Source organism: Mytilus californianus, unplaced genomic scaffold, assembly GCF_021869535.1.
Source record: "Mytilus californianus isolate M0D057914Y unplaced genomic scaffold, xbMytCali1.0.p SCAF_5, whole genome shotgun sequence".
NCBI lineage: Eukaryota > Metazoa > Mollusca > Bivalvia > Mytilida > Mytilidae > Mytilus > Mytilus californianus.
In genome coordinates this window covers 86,879,857-86,898,536 of record NW_026262701.1, presented here as the reverse complement: position 1 = coordinate 86,898,536, position 18,680 = coordinate 86,879,857, and the positions used below count along the sequence as shown (strand labels likewise).

The window sequence follows — 18,680 nt, the reverse complement described above, 5'->3', positions numbered from 1 at the left end:
AGTGTTGTCTTATTGGCACTCAAACCACATCTTCTTATTTCTATTTAACTCATGTATACTGGGGTACACAACTGTATTCCTGGTATCTATAATGAGTTTATTCACTACCAAAAGTGTTGATGTTTCTTCATCAGCAAAAACATGTCATCCATTACAAACACAACCGACACTAAAAACATCTGATTATAACAAACCAGAGTCGATACAGTCTTTGAAAATCGTATATATATTTGTTTTGAAAAAGCCTGCCGCACGGTTAAGTTTTAAATTTAGTACTTCGGTGCTAAGTCAGTGCTGTCATGGAAAAAAGGAAAATAACAAAAATACCGAACTCCAAGGAAAATTCAAAACAGAAAGTCCCTTATCATATGGCAAAATCAAAAGCTCAAACACATCAAACGAATGGAAAACAACTGTCATATTCCTGAAAATATCACTAGAGGCAAAACAAATCTAATACTTTGCAAGCAATTTGAGAAAAATGTTATAAACTGTTACTCATACACAAAAAACAACTGATATTACTAATTCTATTCTAATATACTTGTCAAATTTTTTTGCATACATGTAATGTTCTGAGAGACGTGTTAAAACATCAATTGAATTATTAAAGTAAGGGATCGAAAACTATGAAAATATTGCTCTGATGAATAGCCTGCATAATTATATATTTGACATATTCGTTATTGAATGTTATTGAAATTTAAAATTTGAATTTGTGTATCTTTATACGTAACCAGAGACATATGTCTCTGACGTAACTAATTTAACCAATTTTATCAGTATTCTCTACGTGTCCAGGAAAAGCCCTTGTAAATAGCTAAAGCAATGTTGTTCATAAAATATTACCTTTTATTTAATTCAATTTATTATAACAGTTTCATCCTAAGTATCATTAAACTGAATTACACATTCACACTTTTTAATGATCACGGAAGGAGTACTTTTTACAATATTTCAATGTCAACAGACTTTTGTGCAGACCAAACTATGTCAATTGACATCATTCAATTGCAAATTTCAAGATTTTACAGCATAAAGCTTTTACGAAAGGAAAAACTTTCATACAATACATAATGGTGAACAATTCAGTCAGATTTTCCTTTAAGTAGGTGTGAAGGAAAGTAACCATATATTAAAAATAATATAGATGATTTTACTAATGTTAACATATAAGAAAAAATCATACATTGTTCTAAGGAGGAAGTTGTAATTCACACTTATTATAATGACACATGTAAACCTCAAGTTTGTTACAATGATATGCATTAAACATAAAGAATAAATCAATTTGAAGACCAAGTAATGTAGCTGACCCAACGCTCTCTTGTCAGACTATTCATTTGTTACATACATGTATATCCAAAGTGAATAAATTACCAATAAGGAAATAACTCAAAAGGTAGAAGGTTATTTTCTAAAGAAGTTTTCCAGATTTTTTATTGAAGAAGCATTGAAAAAGATGTAATAAAAGTCTAGGTTCCAGTATAAATATTTATGAACAGAATACGCTGTAGACAATTCGGTACCACTGAAGATCATTCAAATTAATGTTAGGTTTATATTTAATATCAATAGTTTAGCAAACTTTGTTATAAACAATGTCATAATTTCAGTTCCTGTTGGCATACATGGAATTTATTTTAGATTGACTGCTATCTTATTGTTTCTCGTTATTAAGATTGGAATAGTTAAACCGGGATATATATAGATTGCCTATAGTTGCATACATCCACTTCATTTGAACTTTGGTGCTCATTGGTAATCATACCTCATCTCCTTATTTTCATATAAAATGATATTGCTTATATGCAAACTATTTGAATTTCTACATCGTACAGTGTCTAGCTTATTCTTAAATAGTAACTAACAATCAGTCTAATCGTGATGGCGTTTACGCATTGCAATTGATACGAAATGTTAGAGCATTTTCTAATGATGTCGATTTCACTTACATATACTGTATTGTACTCAAACCTATACTCCAAGAGGTTATGATGACAAATAATCGAAACTCATTGAGCCGGTATATTTATGTATTAATGCCTGAATTTGAATGTGATCTAATCATTTTAGTTGTAATAGAGGCTGAGTTACATATTTCACTACCATAATCAATTTTTCATCCAAACAAAGATAAAAAAAAATCTAAGTGTATGCCTGGTTGCGCCCAATCTGGTTCCTGTAAGTAATTTCAAACAATCAATAACTTTCATGCACTTAGTTTGTAAATTTTGAATATATATATATTTGTTTATGCAAAGTTAAGTTCCTTTAAAGAATTAATCATTTGTAAGTTACAATTTCTCAGTTTCTATTACAGATATATCTTAACGAGGATGAAAATCAAAATCACATGTCCTTACTCGATATCTGATTTTAAACTGTCGATCAAATAACCAATGGCCAGTGATTTGGCACTGATATAACTCGAACGTTAGGTTAAAAAAATGAAATAAAAACTGTCACGCTTCTTTCTCAGTGCAAAATTTTTCAATTGAAAGTTATAGGTTAAAATATGTTCTTGCTTTCAGTTACTGCGATCTTTCTTTGATATAGTATGACGTATTGTTTATTGAACACATGTTTTTGTCAACAGTACTGATAATATAGGGTTAAAAAACTGAGAGGCGGACGATACCAAGGGAACATTCAAAACTCATAAGTGAAAGAGAGACTGACAACGCAATAGCAAAAATTTAAAAACAAAACGACGAAAAGACCAGAAGTCCACCAAACACTACATAGAAAACTAAAGACCGAGTTACATGAAACCCACCAAAAACAGGGGTGATCACTGATGCTCTGGAAAGGTTAGCAGATCCACCCATCCGTCGTGTTGCTGCTATAAAATATGTTGACAAGTTCAAAGGTTTTTTTTCTTCTATGTACCTTTGTTATTCCACTGTTCTAAATTTAAAAAGGGCATTGGGCTGAGCGGTCAAACGATAGTCAAACACCATGATATGTCAACGTGCTTATTCCAAGTCAAGAAAGTCGTCAGTGCTTGTTTTTGTTATTTTTTGATTGTTTTGTACTTTGGGTCAATTGGGAAAAAAAGTACCGCAGTACCGATGACAGAAGTCTTATCCAAATATTGACTTCTTGAATTTCAATTTACAAAACCTAGCACCTTACCATAAAGGGCCCTTGTAACTACCGATGGCAGATCTTTGATAAACTCATACCTCATTAATGATACCCTTTTTATTCATTAAAACCAAATACAAGTTGTGGATTGTATCTAGTGTTATAACGCGACCCATCTTATCGACTGAATAAGCATAGACTTACATGGAGGGGAAGGGTCAAAAGGAAGTTTTATCTAAATATTGAGTTCTTGAATTTGAATTAACAAAACCTGGTACCTTACCATAAAGGACCCTTGTAACTACATGTTCGTTTATGTATGCATTCTGAACAGACAAGCGTAGGATATTTTGTAAGGATCTTAAAAAAACAGCAAATGTTCATTCCAATCTAATTGATATACAGATCCTGTGTCCACGATTCGCTACAAAGTAATGGAACCATGATCTGTATTTTAATCAAAATGATGTTCATTCTTAACACTTGACATTTCAATGTCTACATATTCGGACATTTTCCTAAGAAGTGCAATATTCTTCCATGGAACCTCTCCCTTGCATTAAGTTTTCATTTCTATTGGTTTTCTTTTCAAAAGGTTGTTTCACATAACAGTGATGTATTCTAGTGAATGTCATGCAAATTTAAAAAAAGTGATAAAACTCTTCGTTTTGAGCACGGTAGCGGACATCCTTGGCTGAGTTTTACCAAAAGCTAAGGTTTTAGAATCGGAATTCGTGCTATAACCTGCTTATACTATAAACTGTAATTGGTTTATCCCTTTTTGAGTGGCAGCTGAAACCATCGAAAACTAACATTTATCATGATTAATGGCGCGTCTACTACGTGTTTATCATTTTGCAGATAAATTGTCGTTGGGTTGTTGTCTCATTTTTTTACGTTTACCCTTCATCTTCATCCTACTCTTTATATTCATAATGATACATGTACCATTAATGACAGTAATTGTACAATTTGCATTTTAAGGCATCAAATCGGTGATACAATGCACCACGTATGCTTTATGTATCAAAAGTATCACGATGTTGGTGTATTGTTTTTTGTTGATGTTCGAAATAGTAATCCCCTTTTAACCTTTTCGTATTGTTTTCGTTAAAGAAGCTTTCAGGAAACAATACAAGTATTCCCATTACAGTAAGATGTGCAGAAGAAATACATTCGTACATTTTTGATATGGTCTACTTTGCTCTCTCTTTCGATCGATCGACGTGTCTACATATTCAATATAAAAACTATCTAAGTAGTACGAAGATAGATAAATAAATAACTAAAGAAAATATGATCGTTTTAAGGTGCCTACATATCAATCAATATTTATGTTAATTTGTTGTCCCTATAATTGTTGTTGGTATACAAATAACCCGTGGTTTCCTCGATCTTTATTCTATGTTTTTTCCACATTTTTTGCACTATACCTATAATGACAATTGGTTTTTTGTGTATTTTGCCATAACATGTTTCGTTAATTACACCTTAAATTGAGCAGGGCGAAATATAATGGACATACTTAAATTATTTTCATATTTATTCCTAGGATTTTTCTCCTCTAGTAAGTAAAATATTTAACTTTTAATTAGCATTTTATTATTTTCCAAACCGTTCATTTTGGTTCAACTTGCATTATTTTAAAACTGTACGCAATGGATCTAGAATAATACATAAATTTATCATAATACATTCTTAATTTAATTTATTATGTAAACAATTGTCTTCTTAAAATTTCTACAAATTAATCACAATTACTCTTTTGAATTTAAAATTTTAACGAGGTTTGACAGTACATGTTAAACTTTTAATGTTTTACGGGAGAATGAATGTCATGCATATTAATTTTATACATTTCTGTCCTATTTATGATCTGAAATTTAAACAAATAGAACCACAATATTTCTGACAGATTTCAAAGGACATCGTGAAACATCTTCATTGTATCTAGGGAATCAAAGCTCCGCGTTTATTAGTCACATATACAAAGTACATGTATTATCATATGACGCACGTGTTTGACAATAGATTTATAAAAATGGAATTTAACATAAATTTCAAGCGTAGAAGCGCTTTTCTGGATTTTCCGCCAACAGGAACGCTCAAACCTAAGCATTTTTAAAGCCAGGAGTGTATATATACTCAAAAACAGTTAGGAGCTGTATGACCAAAAGGGACCTAAATTATAGAACAGTATCTTATAAATCATGTCAGTACAGAAGTACTACTGAAATGAGGATTCCATCGGGGACTAACAGTCCACCAGTAATGGATTGACTTTTTGTTATTAAGCGAAAAATTACACTAACTGGTATTTCATCCTCTTTTTGTAATTAATAATACAATGTGAAAGTTCCGACTTAAACAATGACGAGAACAACATGCATTATTTGATGAAAACAAATATTGATTGGTTGAGAAAAGAATTTCTAAGTTTAGGTGGGAAACAAGTCCATGTTTAGTTTACAATACTAAATTGTGTATTTTCTTCTCGTTTCAAAGCTAGATTTTTATGCAAATCACGACCCCAACAAATCTTTAGCCAAACAAAAGTGTGAACATCAGAAAAATACATTTCAACAAGGATCCAAAGCGTTTGATCCGACATTTTACTTGAACCGGTATGAAAAATAGTAAGACTAGATTCAAATTAAAACTAAGATAATTCATTCGATTCAAAAGTCAAGTACATTTCAACGGCATATTTTTCTTTGGTCACTTTTAAAGAGAAACTCGCTTTTCAAATAAATAACTCTTAATTAAGTGCATGCGTCTGAAGCGCTTTCCTGGATTAACCTTCATCAGGAACGCCCAAACTCAAAAATGTACAAGCCAAGTATGGATTAGCACATACACAGTTAAAGAACTATATGACCAAGTATGGATAAGCACATACACAGTTAAAGAACTATATGACCAAGTATGGATAAGCACATACACAGTTAAAGAACTATATGACCAAGTATGGATAAGCACATACACAGTTAAAGAACTATATGACCAAGTATGGATAAGCACATACACAGTTAAAGAACTATATGACCAAGTATGGATAAGCACATACACAGTTAAAGAACTATATGACCAAGTATGGATAAGCACATACACAGTTAAAGAACTATATGACCAAGTATGGATAAGCACATACACAGTTAAAGTACTATATGACCAAGTATGGATAAGCACATACACAGTTAAAGAACTATATGACCAAGTTTGGATAAGCAAATACACAGTTAAAGAACTATATGACCAAGTGGGGAAAACCAAAAGCGGTCAACTTTATATGAGAGAATAGGATCCGCGGTTTCTTAGTCATTTCTTAATTTCTCAATGGTGAATTAAAAAAAAGTTTGTTATAAATCCTGTCAGTACCAAAGTACTTTCTACTGAGCTGATGATACCATCGTGACGAACTGTTCACCAGCAGGGGTATCAACCCAGCGGTAATAAATGAAAGCTAGCAAGACTAGTGATTTTATGCGTCCATAGCGGTATTCCGGATATACCTTAATCAGGAACAATTTTGAAAGTTTTTGATTTATTCTATAACTTATACATTTAATACGGGAATTCGGGAGGGCAGTATAACACTGATCGTTACATTATCAAATTTGACTTACTAGTAATTGATCTTAATTCAACACAAAATGTAATTTAAATGGACACAATGAATTAACATAAAATCTCTCCGGTCATCAAACTATCGAAACCAGTCTCTGTACTCAAAAGGCTTAATGGAAGCTGATATCAGAATAATAGCTATATTGCAAAAGTACAAAAAATGAAAACTTAAATCAATTTTCATCTATACTTTGGGCACTATGGGGTGAATCTCTTCAAACGTTCATTAGTAGAAAATTTGGAGGTTGCATGGCGTAGTCCTGTTTTGGTACAGGCACTTTGCATTGAGAATTGTGTGTATTCTACTGATTGTATTACAGTCATTCATAGTTTTAATGTATTTCTGTTTCAGACAAATTCGAAATATAAAGTTATAAAATTAAGGTCCATTATAAACACCTCGAATTGCATATTTTCATCGAAATTAGCGACAGGTTGACGCTTTAAATAGGATTAAACATTAAGATTAATAAAATAATCATTTTAAATTGAATGTTTCAGCTAAAAAGTAGAAGGAACTATAGATAAAGAACAGTATATTTCTAATTCAGGATATCAATAAAGTCTAAATGCAATAGGATAACACGTGGCATTAAATTAACTTTTAAGTTGCTCCAGATTAATGAAAATACAAGGCAGTCAAAATTTTATGTATATATAACTAGCGTTTATGAATAATTAGGTCAATCTTTGATTATTAAAAAAAAAGATTTTTTTTGCTTGTATTTTATTGATTTTTGTCATGTCATGTACCTATCAGCCCTATCACGATACATGACTTACTCATTATATACACCTGACCTCAAGTTTTTTTGCGCATGTTAAACAATCGTTATCTAATTTAGTGCGTCTGACATTTTAGTTAGTTTTTAATGTAAAAGGAAGATCGGGGGCCTTTATCCATCTTGGAGTGTAAAATAGTACAAAACAGACGGGTTAGGTCTTTAATGAAATATGCAAAAATTGAGACAGAAATGCACTGGCTTTTTATCTAAATGATGAAAACTACGTGATTGATCTTGTTATTACTACTTTTTTACAAATACGGAACTATGATATTTTTTCTTAGATTCATTTTTTTAAAAACTAAACCCATTTAAGGGGAGGTAACTCATATAATTTGATTACATGACGGAATGTAAAGTTAATCAACGACTTTGTTGTGTAGCATGTAAACTAATACGGCATCCCCATTTTTGTTTTCTGAAGGCACATTATAAGAGCTACCTTCTCATATTTTATTTTTAAAACTCTATCGTAAGTTTTGCGTCAGTAATAATATTGGTTTGTTACCTTAAGGACGCTTAACTATGGTAACGGCATACATGATGTCACCAATCTTTACTCTGATTGGACGAAATAAGGGAATTGAACAAAAACCAACAAAAATAAGATATATGCTACAATAAACGGAAAACATTACGGACATATTATCAAACTTAAAAATGAAATTATCCAGAGAAATAAAATAAATTCGGATAAAGAAGGTGTCATTATCACCACTGTCAAATTGTCTTGATTTTGTAGGCTTAGCCTTTAATACATGAGCAGGTAAATATCACTGACAGGTGCATTAGATCTACCATTTATGCTAATGCTGGTCGATTAGGCTATTAATAACTCGAGTGCTATAAATATATCGTATCGACTTTGTGTACTTGCAGCTGCAGTCTAAATCTTCCAAGGATTATAATAATCTCAAAGAGTACAAAATATTATACTTGAAATTGAGAAAGTCAAAATTCATATATCGACAAATGTAATTACTTGTCAAAATCTGTATTATATTGATCGAGACACTTAATTCAATAAACAAAATTGTGCTTTCCGTTTCAGGCATTCAGACACACAATGATAAACTGTATATGACCCGGCGAATTGCTTATAGCAATAAGATTTACTGATTGGTTGAAAGTTGGAACAGCACGTTTGAAAGAAAGAAATATTAGATTGGTGATACCCAAGAAACAAACCCCGTGGTAACAGTACAGCGAGCTCAAATCTAGTACTGTATACAAACACAATGTGCATGTTTGAGAAGATAAGCGATCGTTCTACTGATTCTTTGTATTGCTTTCAAAGTTTTCTGTACATACAGTAACCCATCACAACATGTCTAACCGATATTACTTTCTTTCAAACGTGCTGTTGCAACTTGTGTGTCATATAACAGCTGATGTGATTAATTACAGTGTTCTGTAGATAAATATGGCAATGCTGTTACCCATCACGTGTGTCAAAAAAAACTTAGTGGTACGCAATTAATGTTATTAATTACAGAATGACAATATTGGTGTATATAAACCAACAATTACATGGGAAATGACCCTGTATGTCCAACAAATTAGTGGCCCTAAATGACCTTTTAGCATTCTTCACTATTTGAAATAGTAGTAATTAGTAATTCACTATAGTAATTCGAGCCTCTCTACACCATTTTTAGACATCGCATAAACTTTTTTTTCTCGAAAATTCATTGAATAGATATAGGAAGATGTGGTATGAGTGCCAATGAGACAACTCTCCATCCAAGTAACAATTTATAAAAGTAAACCATTATAGGTCAAGGTACGGCCTTCAACAGGGAGAATTGGCTCACACCGAACAGAAAGCTATAAAGGGCCCCAAAAATTACTAATGTAAAACCATTCAAACGGGAAAACCAACGGTCTAATCTATATAAAAACGAGAAACGAGAAACACGTATGAACTACATAAACAGACGACAACTACTGTACATCAGATTCCTGACTTAGGACAGGTGCAAACATTTGCAGCGGGATTTAACGTTTTAATGGTACCAAACCTTCTCCCTTTTTCTGAAACAATAGTATGACATCACAACATAGAAAGACACACTATAAAATATCAATTGGAAGGCTTAACTCAATCAAAAAACGTAAATTAACACACAATGAACGAATAACTTTGATCTGTGATACCTGAATGCAAATACATAGTTAATAAAAATTATAAGGGATAAATAACTAAGGTCAAAAGTAAATAAACAGGTTGAAACAAAGTTAAAGTATGATACCACTGTGAAATGTTAAACAATATTTAGAAAATCATCACTTTTGAAAAAACCTGCGTCATATTATACACAGGTAAATGAAAATAATTTTGTTGTTAAGTATACTTCTTCTTCTGTGTGTATAAAATCTTCCGTTTAGGAATACCAAGAAATTTCTTTAATATCAATTATAAAACTAATCTAACACTTGGTACATATGGGGTGAATATCAACAATAAAACTATACAATTAGTGCTAGATAAAACTTCCTGTACAGGTGCAAGAACATTATTTAAGGAGAAATGAAATGATTTTGATGTTCATAGTACGAAGAAGTGAAAATTTGTAGTAATTCCAAATAATCAAAGCTGGTATATAGACAAGATCCATGTTAACATTAAATAACAAAAAAGCATTACAACTAGTATCAACAGGTCAAATTAACAAGAAAGTACGATTTGAGAGTACTCGCAGTTACTGACAGCTAGTTAAAAGCCAAAACAATTAATAATAAAAAAAAAAACATTTATTTGCCACGCTACTGATAGCGCATTCGAAACTTCTGACACTGATAATATGAATACAAATTTTACTCACAAAATACGAAAAGATGTGGAAAACAAATATTTGAGTAAAACATAGTCATTAACTTACTTATAGAAAGCGTGAAGTAAAACAAAACTAATAAAACATATTACTTTTTAGAGATAATCTAAAAAAATGTTCAGATATCATTTTAGGCTTTGAGTTTTGCTTGAAATAGTAAGAACTGCATAATGGAGGATCTGGATGGGGTTTACAGAATAGAGAATAATGGACGACATGGGCAGAAAAAAATAGAATAGAGAATAATGGGGTGCTAAAATATAAAGAATAGAGAATAATGAGCAAAATTATGATGAATAGAGAACAAATGCTTAAAAACTAAATAATACAGAATTAAAGGACCCCATTCAGACCCTCATAATGCCGTCTCTCGTGTTTTACTTAATTGTGGTACAAGTATGGTTGTAAAAACCCACAGCGAAACAAAAACTGAATGAAAGGGGTAGGCGGCCAGTATTGTAGAACACCTGATGTAAAATACATATTTGGTAATGATCCTGATGAATTTATGATGATTTTTACTATCATAATCACACAATAGATACTATTACAATGTCATCATGTTGATGTATTAATCCTGGTAACAAGTTTGATGATGAGAAGTACGATTGATAGATATTTGTTTACGTAAATAAAAGATAGGTTAATATGTTTTTAAGATACTGATAGACAAAACAATCTATATTTTATTACATGTCATTTCTTTTAATACTATGTTACATCAAATAAAATTGAGAATGGAAACGGGGAATGTGTCAAAGAGACAACAACCGGACCAAAGAGAAAAAAAAACAGCCAAAGGCCACCAATGGGTCTTCAACACAGCGAGAAAATCCCGCACCCGGAGGCGGATTTCGGCTGGCCCTAAACAAAAACGTGTACTAGTTCAAAGAAAATGGACGTCACACTAAACTACGAAACATATAAATGAACTAAAATTAAAAAAAAAAACATACAAGACTAACAAAGGCCAGAGGTTCCTGACTTGGGACAGGCGCAAAAATGTGGTGGGGTTAAACATGTTTTGTGAGATCTCAACACCTCTAGCCAATGTAGAATAAAAAAAAAAAACACACGGCAATACGCACAGTAAAACACAGTTTAAAAGGAGTCCGAATGTATACTTATAGTTGATTTTATTAGAATTGGATAATCTCATTAAAACGGCCAATGCCTGACAAGCACTGGGAAAGTCAAATGGACATTCAAACTCAAAAGTCGAAAAAAAAAAAAAAAAAACTGACAACGCCATGTCAAAAAAAAAAAGAAAGGAAAAGACTGAGTAGACTAAAGATTGAGCAACGCAATCCCCACCAAAAAAAAAAAGGGGATGATCTCTGGAATCAAAGATTAGATAGAAACAAAAGTGGCTAACAAGGGTGTAAAGTTACTGGTGCTATATCGATTTTGTTCGTTTTATTACTACCACTGGGTGACTGCACAGGTGTCACATTGTGCCAGAGGCCATCTATAAGTTTTGTTGCCAAAATTTTGTTTTGTCCCATTTAAAGAAGAATAAGCGTTTGAAATAAGAAAACAAAAAGACCATGAAAACCATTGACAAGAGATCAGATTGTCATTGAAACTAGTGTGTATTTTATTTTTCTCAGAGTGAGACGTTGTATTTGTTATTTTGCACTCTATAGTATGCAATTAAACTTTCTAACTTCCGTTTATATATAAATTTATCTATTTTGGTTTTTTTTTATTATGTATTCTTTATGTTTTGTAGATTTTCATCCTGCTCAGGGTCAATGGGGTCTCAGATGGGGCTGGCCGGGATCTTTCGGAAATTTAAAAACCGTGAAACTTCTTGGAAATTTGAAAACAATCAAACATAGCAAGGTTTTATGGCGTCCAATGAAACATGACATTGTTATAGCACGTGATAGTTCAGATTCTAGTGACGATTCAGATAAGCATAGGCGACGTTTTATTAAAAAACTCAAACGTCGCCTTTCAAGACGGAAACGTATAAAATTACGAAGAAGAAATGCTAATGTATTGATTGAAAAACTAATAAAAGAGAAAATTTTGCGAACAAAGACTGCACAAAACAAAATTGCTAAGTCGGATAAAATGGAACCTCGTATTCATAATATTGACAAAGGAAATCAAAACGTAAAACCCTTAACTAAAACAAGTTTGGTCAAAACCCTTGGAGAAAGGCTACTATCTGATTATGATTATACAACAATATCCCCAATTGACACCGAATCAAAAGGACCAGTTGTTTCTTGGGACGGTATCAATACGGCAAATAAGAATTTACAAAGTTTCACAAAATCTAATGCAGTTGGGAATATAGGTCACTCTCTTACCATAAATTCTTCACCGGGAATTGGCGTTTCAACATCTCCAAAATCAAACACAAATCAAAATACTGAACAAGAATTTGAAGGAGAGATAGAAACTGAAGAACAAGTTATAACAACAACAGAAAAGAATATATTTTCAACATCAAAACAAAATAATGGAGAACAGGAAATAGAGGCAGAAGAAACAACAACAGAAAATACCAAGTCTACCAGACAACAACCGTCATCTTCAATGGCGTCACAAAACAATGGTGAACAAGAAATAGAGGCAGAAGAAACTACAACAGTAAACAGTATAATTACAGTACAGTCACTTTTATCAAAAAGTACAGCCACCGGTGAGCAGGAAGTTGAAATAGAAGGTATTTCTAATACAACGAAAACCCCTGTCACACAACAAACTTCGGCAACTGTAGACCAAGAAGTTGAAGCCGAGGAAACTACAACACCACTATACAGTACATCTACAAAAACATTAGTATCTAGTATAAACGATCAACACCAAAAACAGGGGGTCAATGATAGTGCAGTGACAAATAAACAACACGGTATTGCGGGTATATATATTAAACCAAAGTCACTAAGTAAACCGCACATAACTGCTCAAAAGGCAGCATCGAAGAGAACAAAAACTGAAATCCCTTTAACTAATGGTAAATTTAGCTATGTCACAAACAGCGAACTTTCAATTTCTGGCAAAAATTTACCCATAGTTATAAATAGCAAACAGTCAAAAACAATTCTTAACAAAGATGTAAATGGGCATTCAAGGGGTTTTGAAAGAAAGTTTGATATGAACAGCAGTACTAGGCATCCACAAAAAGCTTTAGGCAGTTACCACCCACCAGTCGCAGCAGATGAGGCTGTCGTTAGTGTCCCAGGTGATGTTTCTGTAATCAGTTCGTTTGACAAAAACCTACTTAAGACTAAGACAATTTTAGGGAAAGTAGGAAGTGGTAGACGACGAGTTGATGATAATGGAAAACCAAGCTTGAAACATCCCGCTGACCTAAATTCTACAACACAGTTAACATCAATCGCACTGGATCCGTCAGAAAAAGAGACACTAGAATTCAGTGGAAACGTCTTTAAAACACACCCGTCATTAAATGTTCACAGTAGAACACCGGCATCAAAAGACAAGACGGATAAAACATCTGAAACTCCTTTAAGTGCTCATTCTAAACCCATTTCAAAAATACCATCAAAGTCTAATAGTTTTGTTGCACCAATCAAAATCCAGAAAACAATTCATACAATAAGAATTAACGGACAAAGTAAACCATCAACAAATCACATTACTCATGGAACAAGAGGGTCCAACATGCGACATATTTCACTTTCAGGGAAAGATAACTTCAAATTGCAAAGACATGGGATTACGTACTTACAACCAACAATTGAACTAGTAAAGACAAATGTGAAAACATCAGATTCATACAACCCCGAAGATCAACAAACTGGTAATGGTGTTGCAGTTAAACTAAACAAGAAAACAATCTATGGGGAGAAAAACCTTAATAATTTACCACGGATAAATGATGCCAGACAATCTTCAAATGTTATACTTAATGTTGGTGGTAATGCTTCCGGAAAGATAATGTCGCAGAAACCAATTGACAAAACCGTCATTGCTGGTAGGAAAGTACCAGATTCATATAACACCGCTCATCCACAAAATGTTAATGGCGTTGCATTTAAATTAAACAAGAATACAATCTCTGGGGAGAAAAATCAAAATAATTTACCACTGATCAAAGATTCTAGACAATTTTCAAATGTTATACTTAATGTTGGTGGTAATGCTTCAGGAAAAACAATGTCGCAGAAACCAAATGACAAAGCCTTCACTGCTACTGAAAAAGATATCAAGAAAGCAAGTTTAGGACTGGTGAAAAGTCTAACCCCTTCTCTTCATAATACAGCACCTATTTTAAATACAAATGAGAACAATATATATAACAAAAATCAAAATCAAAATCTGAAACCAATGGTTCACAGCGATTCAATCATGAATGAAATACACACAGAGACAGGGGGTTCAAAAGATACTGGTTTGGATCATACTGCAACAAGTAAACCAATTTATAAATCACTGCAAAGTAAAAATAGATCAGGTAAGCTGAATAATTTGTCATGGCAACACAGAGCTACCAGCAAACCAGTTGTTCAGCAACAAGCTTATGTAAACAACCCACCAAAGCCTTTACCTATTTCTTGGGGTCCTGTGGCAACGAGTAACACAGCTATCACAGAAAAAAAATTTGGAACTGTTGCAGCTGATTTACCCGGTCATAAAAAAATATCGTGGGGTCCAGTGGCAACCAGTAAGCCGAGTCTTGATAAAAAGAAAATTAATGTGGAAATTGATAATAATATACAATGGGCACCAGTTGCTACAAGTAAACCGAGTCTTGACAAAAAGAATATTAATGTGGAAATCGGTAACAATATACAATGGGCACCAGTTGCTACAAGTAAACCGAGTCTTGGTAAAAAGAATATTAATGAGGAAATCGGTAACAATATACAATGGGCACCAGTTTCTACAAGTAACCCGAGTCTTGGTAAAAAGAATAGTAATGTGGAAATCGGTAATAATATACTATGGGGACCAGTTGCTACAAGTAAACCAGCCTCCACAGAAAAACCAGCTAGTGTTGACTATATTCAAATTCCTAAAAATATATCATGGGGCCCAATAGCTACAAGTAATCCTGTTGTGACAGGACATCAAACGAAAATGCTTGACAAACAAACAAACTTAGATGTATCACGACAACTATTTACAAACAATGGTCAAGGCTCAAGGGGAAAAGTAGCAACAAATAAAATTCTTAACTCTGGACAGAAAACCAGAAGTCGCATATCTGGTCTCTCTATTGGTTTACTTGATCAACTTAGACCACCAAGCAAGAGAAATTTGGGTTCAAATAGAGGTAGGCTTACTATTGTGGATGCAGGCAACAGTTCAAACGTGTTACCAATGCCAAATGGAAAAGCCAAAGATCAGATACAAAATAAGATAAGAGCAGATGAAATTTTAACGACTAAGTGGTTAGACTCCAAAAGGAAAGAAGCTACATTGTTAGCAACAGAGTTGGACGGCATATGGAAAGGTAATTACTTTACATATAAATTAATAAATACAATGTATACTTCAATGTTCGACTAATTTTCAATTGATTTATGAGGAATTCCCATATTTAAAGAGTATCTCTGTTTGTGAGTCGTAAATGCATAAAATTTTAACCTTACACCTTCACAGAAACATTTGCATATAATGAAATCACAATAATGGGTCTGCTTGGAATGTCACTTCAATTTGTTATCATGCTTAACAATTAACAATATTTCAAATCAAGATATATATTCCTATACGGAAACTGCTTCTTCTAGAAATAAAAGTTCCCGCCAAAAATCAATTTAACGCATTTTTAGATATCAATATAAATAAGAAGATGTGGTATGAGTGCCAATGAGACAAAGTTAACAATTATAGGTCAAACCTGTTCTTGCTGCTTTAATAGAAAATAATACACTTAACTCCGACGTTATTGAAAAGCATGATAAATGCAGGATATCCAATTTCATTTCATGACATCTTGGTGTAAGATGATTGAAAACCACAATAATATAGAATGCATATGCTAAGGAAAATGCAAGTTTCTGATTATAAAAAGCAACCTTGAATTTCGTAAATATAAACACATTTTCTTCATCAATTAAAGTATGGTTTTCAGATGTAAATAGAACAATGATTGGTGGAGCAACAAGCTCGTGTCCCGTGTATACAATTAAATATCAGGACAATTCTGTCATATTAGATACAGTGGATAATAAATGCAGAACGTAGGTTCGCTGTCGTGCAGTAGTGCTAGTTTTGCATGTCATCTCTATTGTAATCAAATTCATGTGTGAAAGTAGAATTTAGTATTTGCAACTACGTAATTTTAATTTATCATATACATATGCTTAATGCGATAATTGCTCTTGTATACTCTGCAGGTGCGTGATTTCTGTGAGTTAATCTATATCTATCTGCTGGCATGCTTGATATTGATGTACAAATATAAAGTAACTGTCACTGAATATTTTTAATGCGTTTTTCAAGATATAATGCATAATGTGTATTGCTTACTCAGTGCTCTGACTTGTATCATCACGTATGTACGTCCATATCAACATTTCAATACATACGAAACATGATGTCAAATTTATTCTAAATTGCATATACCGAAAAATGAATTTTCGTCATCGTTGCATGAAACAAATACCAAATAGTAATGGGTTCAACTGATAGCATAAAAAAAATGGACAGCAAACACAGCTAATGACAACATGTACCAGTCCATCTGGAGGATTAGCTTAGAATGAACACATTAAATCCTTAGTGTTAACAAAAATATTGCCAAGAATCAATGTTCAACAAAAATATTACAATACGGGCAAGTGACCTATCAATTTTCCACACATTACACTAATAGATGAATGCCTATAGGGCAAGTTCAAATATCCATATGGTTGCCAATGAGACCAGTTCAACAATCCATGACAAGTCCTCAAATATCCATTTAAGACTAAAGGACAAAGATGTGAACAACTACGGGCCATATTAAGTAAGTTTTGAAGGGCACAAATGTAGAAGCGGTATGACATCCAAAAAGACAATTATTTATCAAATTGTGAGTTCATATGTACCATACTTGTTCGTTTTTCATTCGTTTTTCCATTTGATATAGGCTTGTCATATTGATGACATAATAATGTACTGCTCGATCTTCATCAATCTTTATGAAATTAACATTTTGATTAAGTTCATTGTTTACTTTATATCATTTTAGGGTTATCACATGGCACAAAAAGACAAAACGTGAACAAATCCGGGAGAACACGTGGTACGGTGCCAATGTCTACTACAGGGATAGGTTAGTTTAAATAACTTTTTGTTGGTACCATAGCAGATCTTACTAGGAAACAACTTATATTTGAAATGTTACGAAACATTATTTTTTTCAATTTTAAGCATGCAACATGAACAGAGCAACATGTTAAGCTTTTGTCTGTAATTACTGTATAATGTAGATAAAAACACAAAACATCAGTTTAAAGTAATAGATTTATAACTGACAATTGATATGGATAGCAATCAATCGTAGGACTCTCAAAGCAACCTTCTTCCGCTTGGTTTTGAACATTCTCTTCAATAGTAATATGAAATTGCAAAGGTAAATATCTGCTGCATGCATCTAACAACAATATTAACTGTTAAAACAATAGCAATAACAAGAGAGAGACTAAAAACAAGAAAAACAAAGATGTCGTCATCATCATCATCATCATCATCATTATCGTCGTCGTGGTCGTCGTTGTTGTCAACATCCATTATTTTGCTTCCGTTTATTTCAGACCCTATTACGTTCCGGTGGTCACCTACGTGGACTTAGCTAAAGTATGAGAACAGTTAGTCACTGCCTGTACTTCAAGAATTCCATGTTTCTTTCATCAGGGACGCAAACGCTACAATTGACATATGAATGTACATTTCTGTCTATTTCATTAAATGGGTACCATCGTATATCATGTATAGATGTGTTTCTGAACGCTATTTCTTTGAAATTCATATTTAAACCTTATATTGATATTTTTGGAAATGAGACACGGCTTTCTATTGGAGATTTCTTTTATTTAGAATCAGACTGATTTAATTCATTTTATACGTAAATATATTGTATGATTTATGGTGCCGTGGAATCATAACTGTTATTAATATTATATGACCCCTCCCCCCTTATATGTGTTCTCATGACAAGAACAATCAGCCCGCTTTATATCTGCGTCTCAACTCACTGGAGACGTGTGTCCGCAGTCATAGATCTTTTATATACCAGAATAGTCGTCTCAGTGATCTGTACCTATTGTGTCCTATTATATACCAGAATAGTCGTCTCAGTGATCTGTACCTGTTGTGACCTATTATATACCAGAATAGTCGTCTCAGTGATCTGTACCTATTGTGTCCTATT

At 32.8% G+C, this 18,680-nt stretch overlaps 1 protein-coding gene across 2 annotated transcripts; it reads left to right on the top strand.

The window, feature by feature from the left end:
• Positions 1-13,613: 13,613 nt before the first annotated feature.
• On the top strand, positions 13,614-18,337 carry LOC127701660 (uncharacterized). Of its 2 annotated transcripts, XM_052205652.1 has the most exons (4): positions 13,614-15,773; positions 16,398-16,506; positions 17,499-17,582; positions 18,064-18,337. In XM_052205652.1, exons 1-4 carry the CDS (start codon positions 13,979-13,981, stop codon positions 18,110-18,112), a joined length of 2,037 nt encoding a protein of 678 aa, XP_052061612.1. In that variant the 5' UTR covers positions 13,614-13,978; the 3' UTR covers positions 18,113-18,337. The 2 variants fall into 2 exon arrangements, with proteins under 2 accessions (XP_052061612.1, XP_052061613.1); XM_052205653.1 differs by lacking the exon at positions 16,398-16,506.
• Positions 18,338-18,680: the final 343 nt, after the last annotated feature.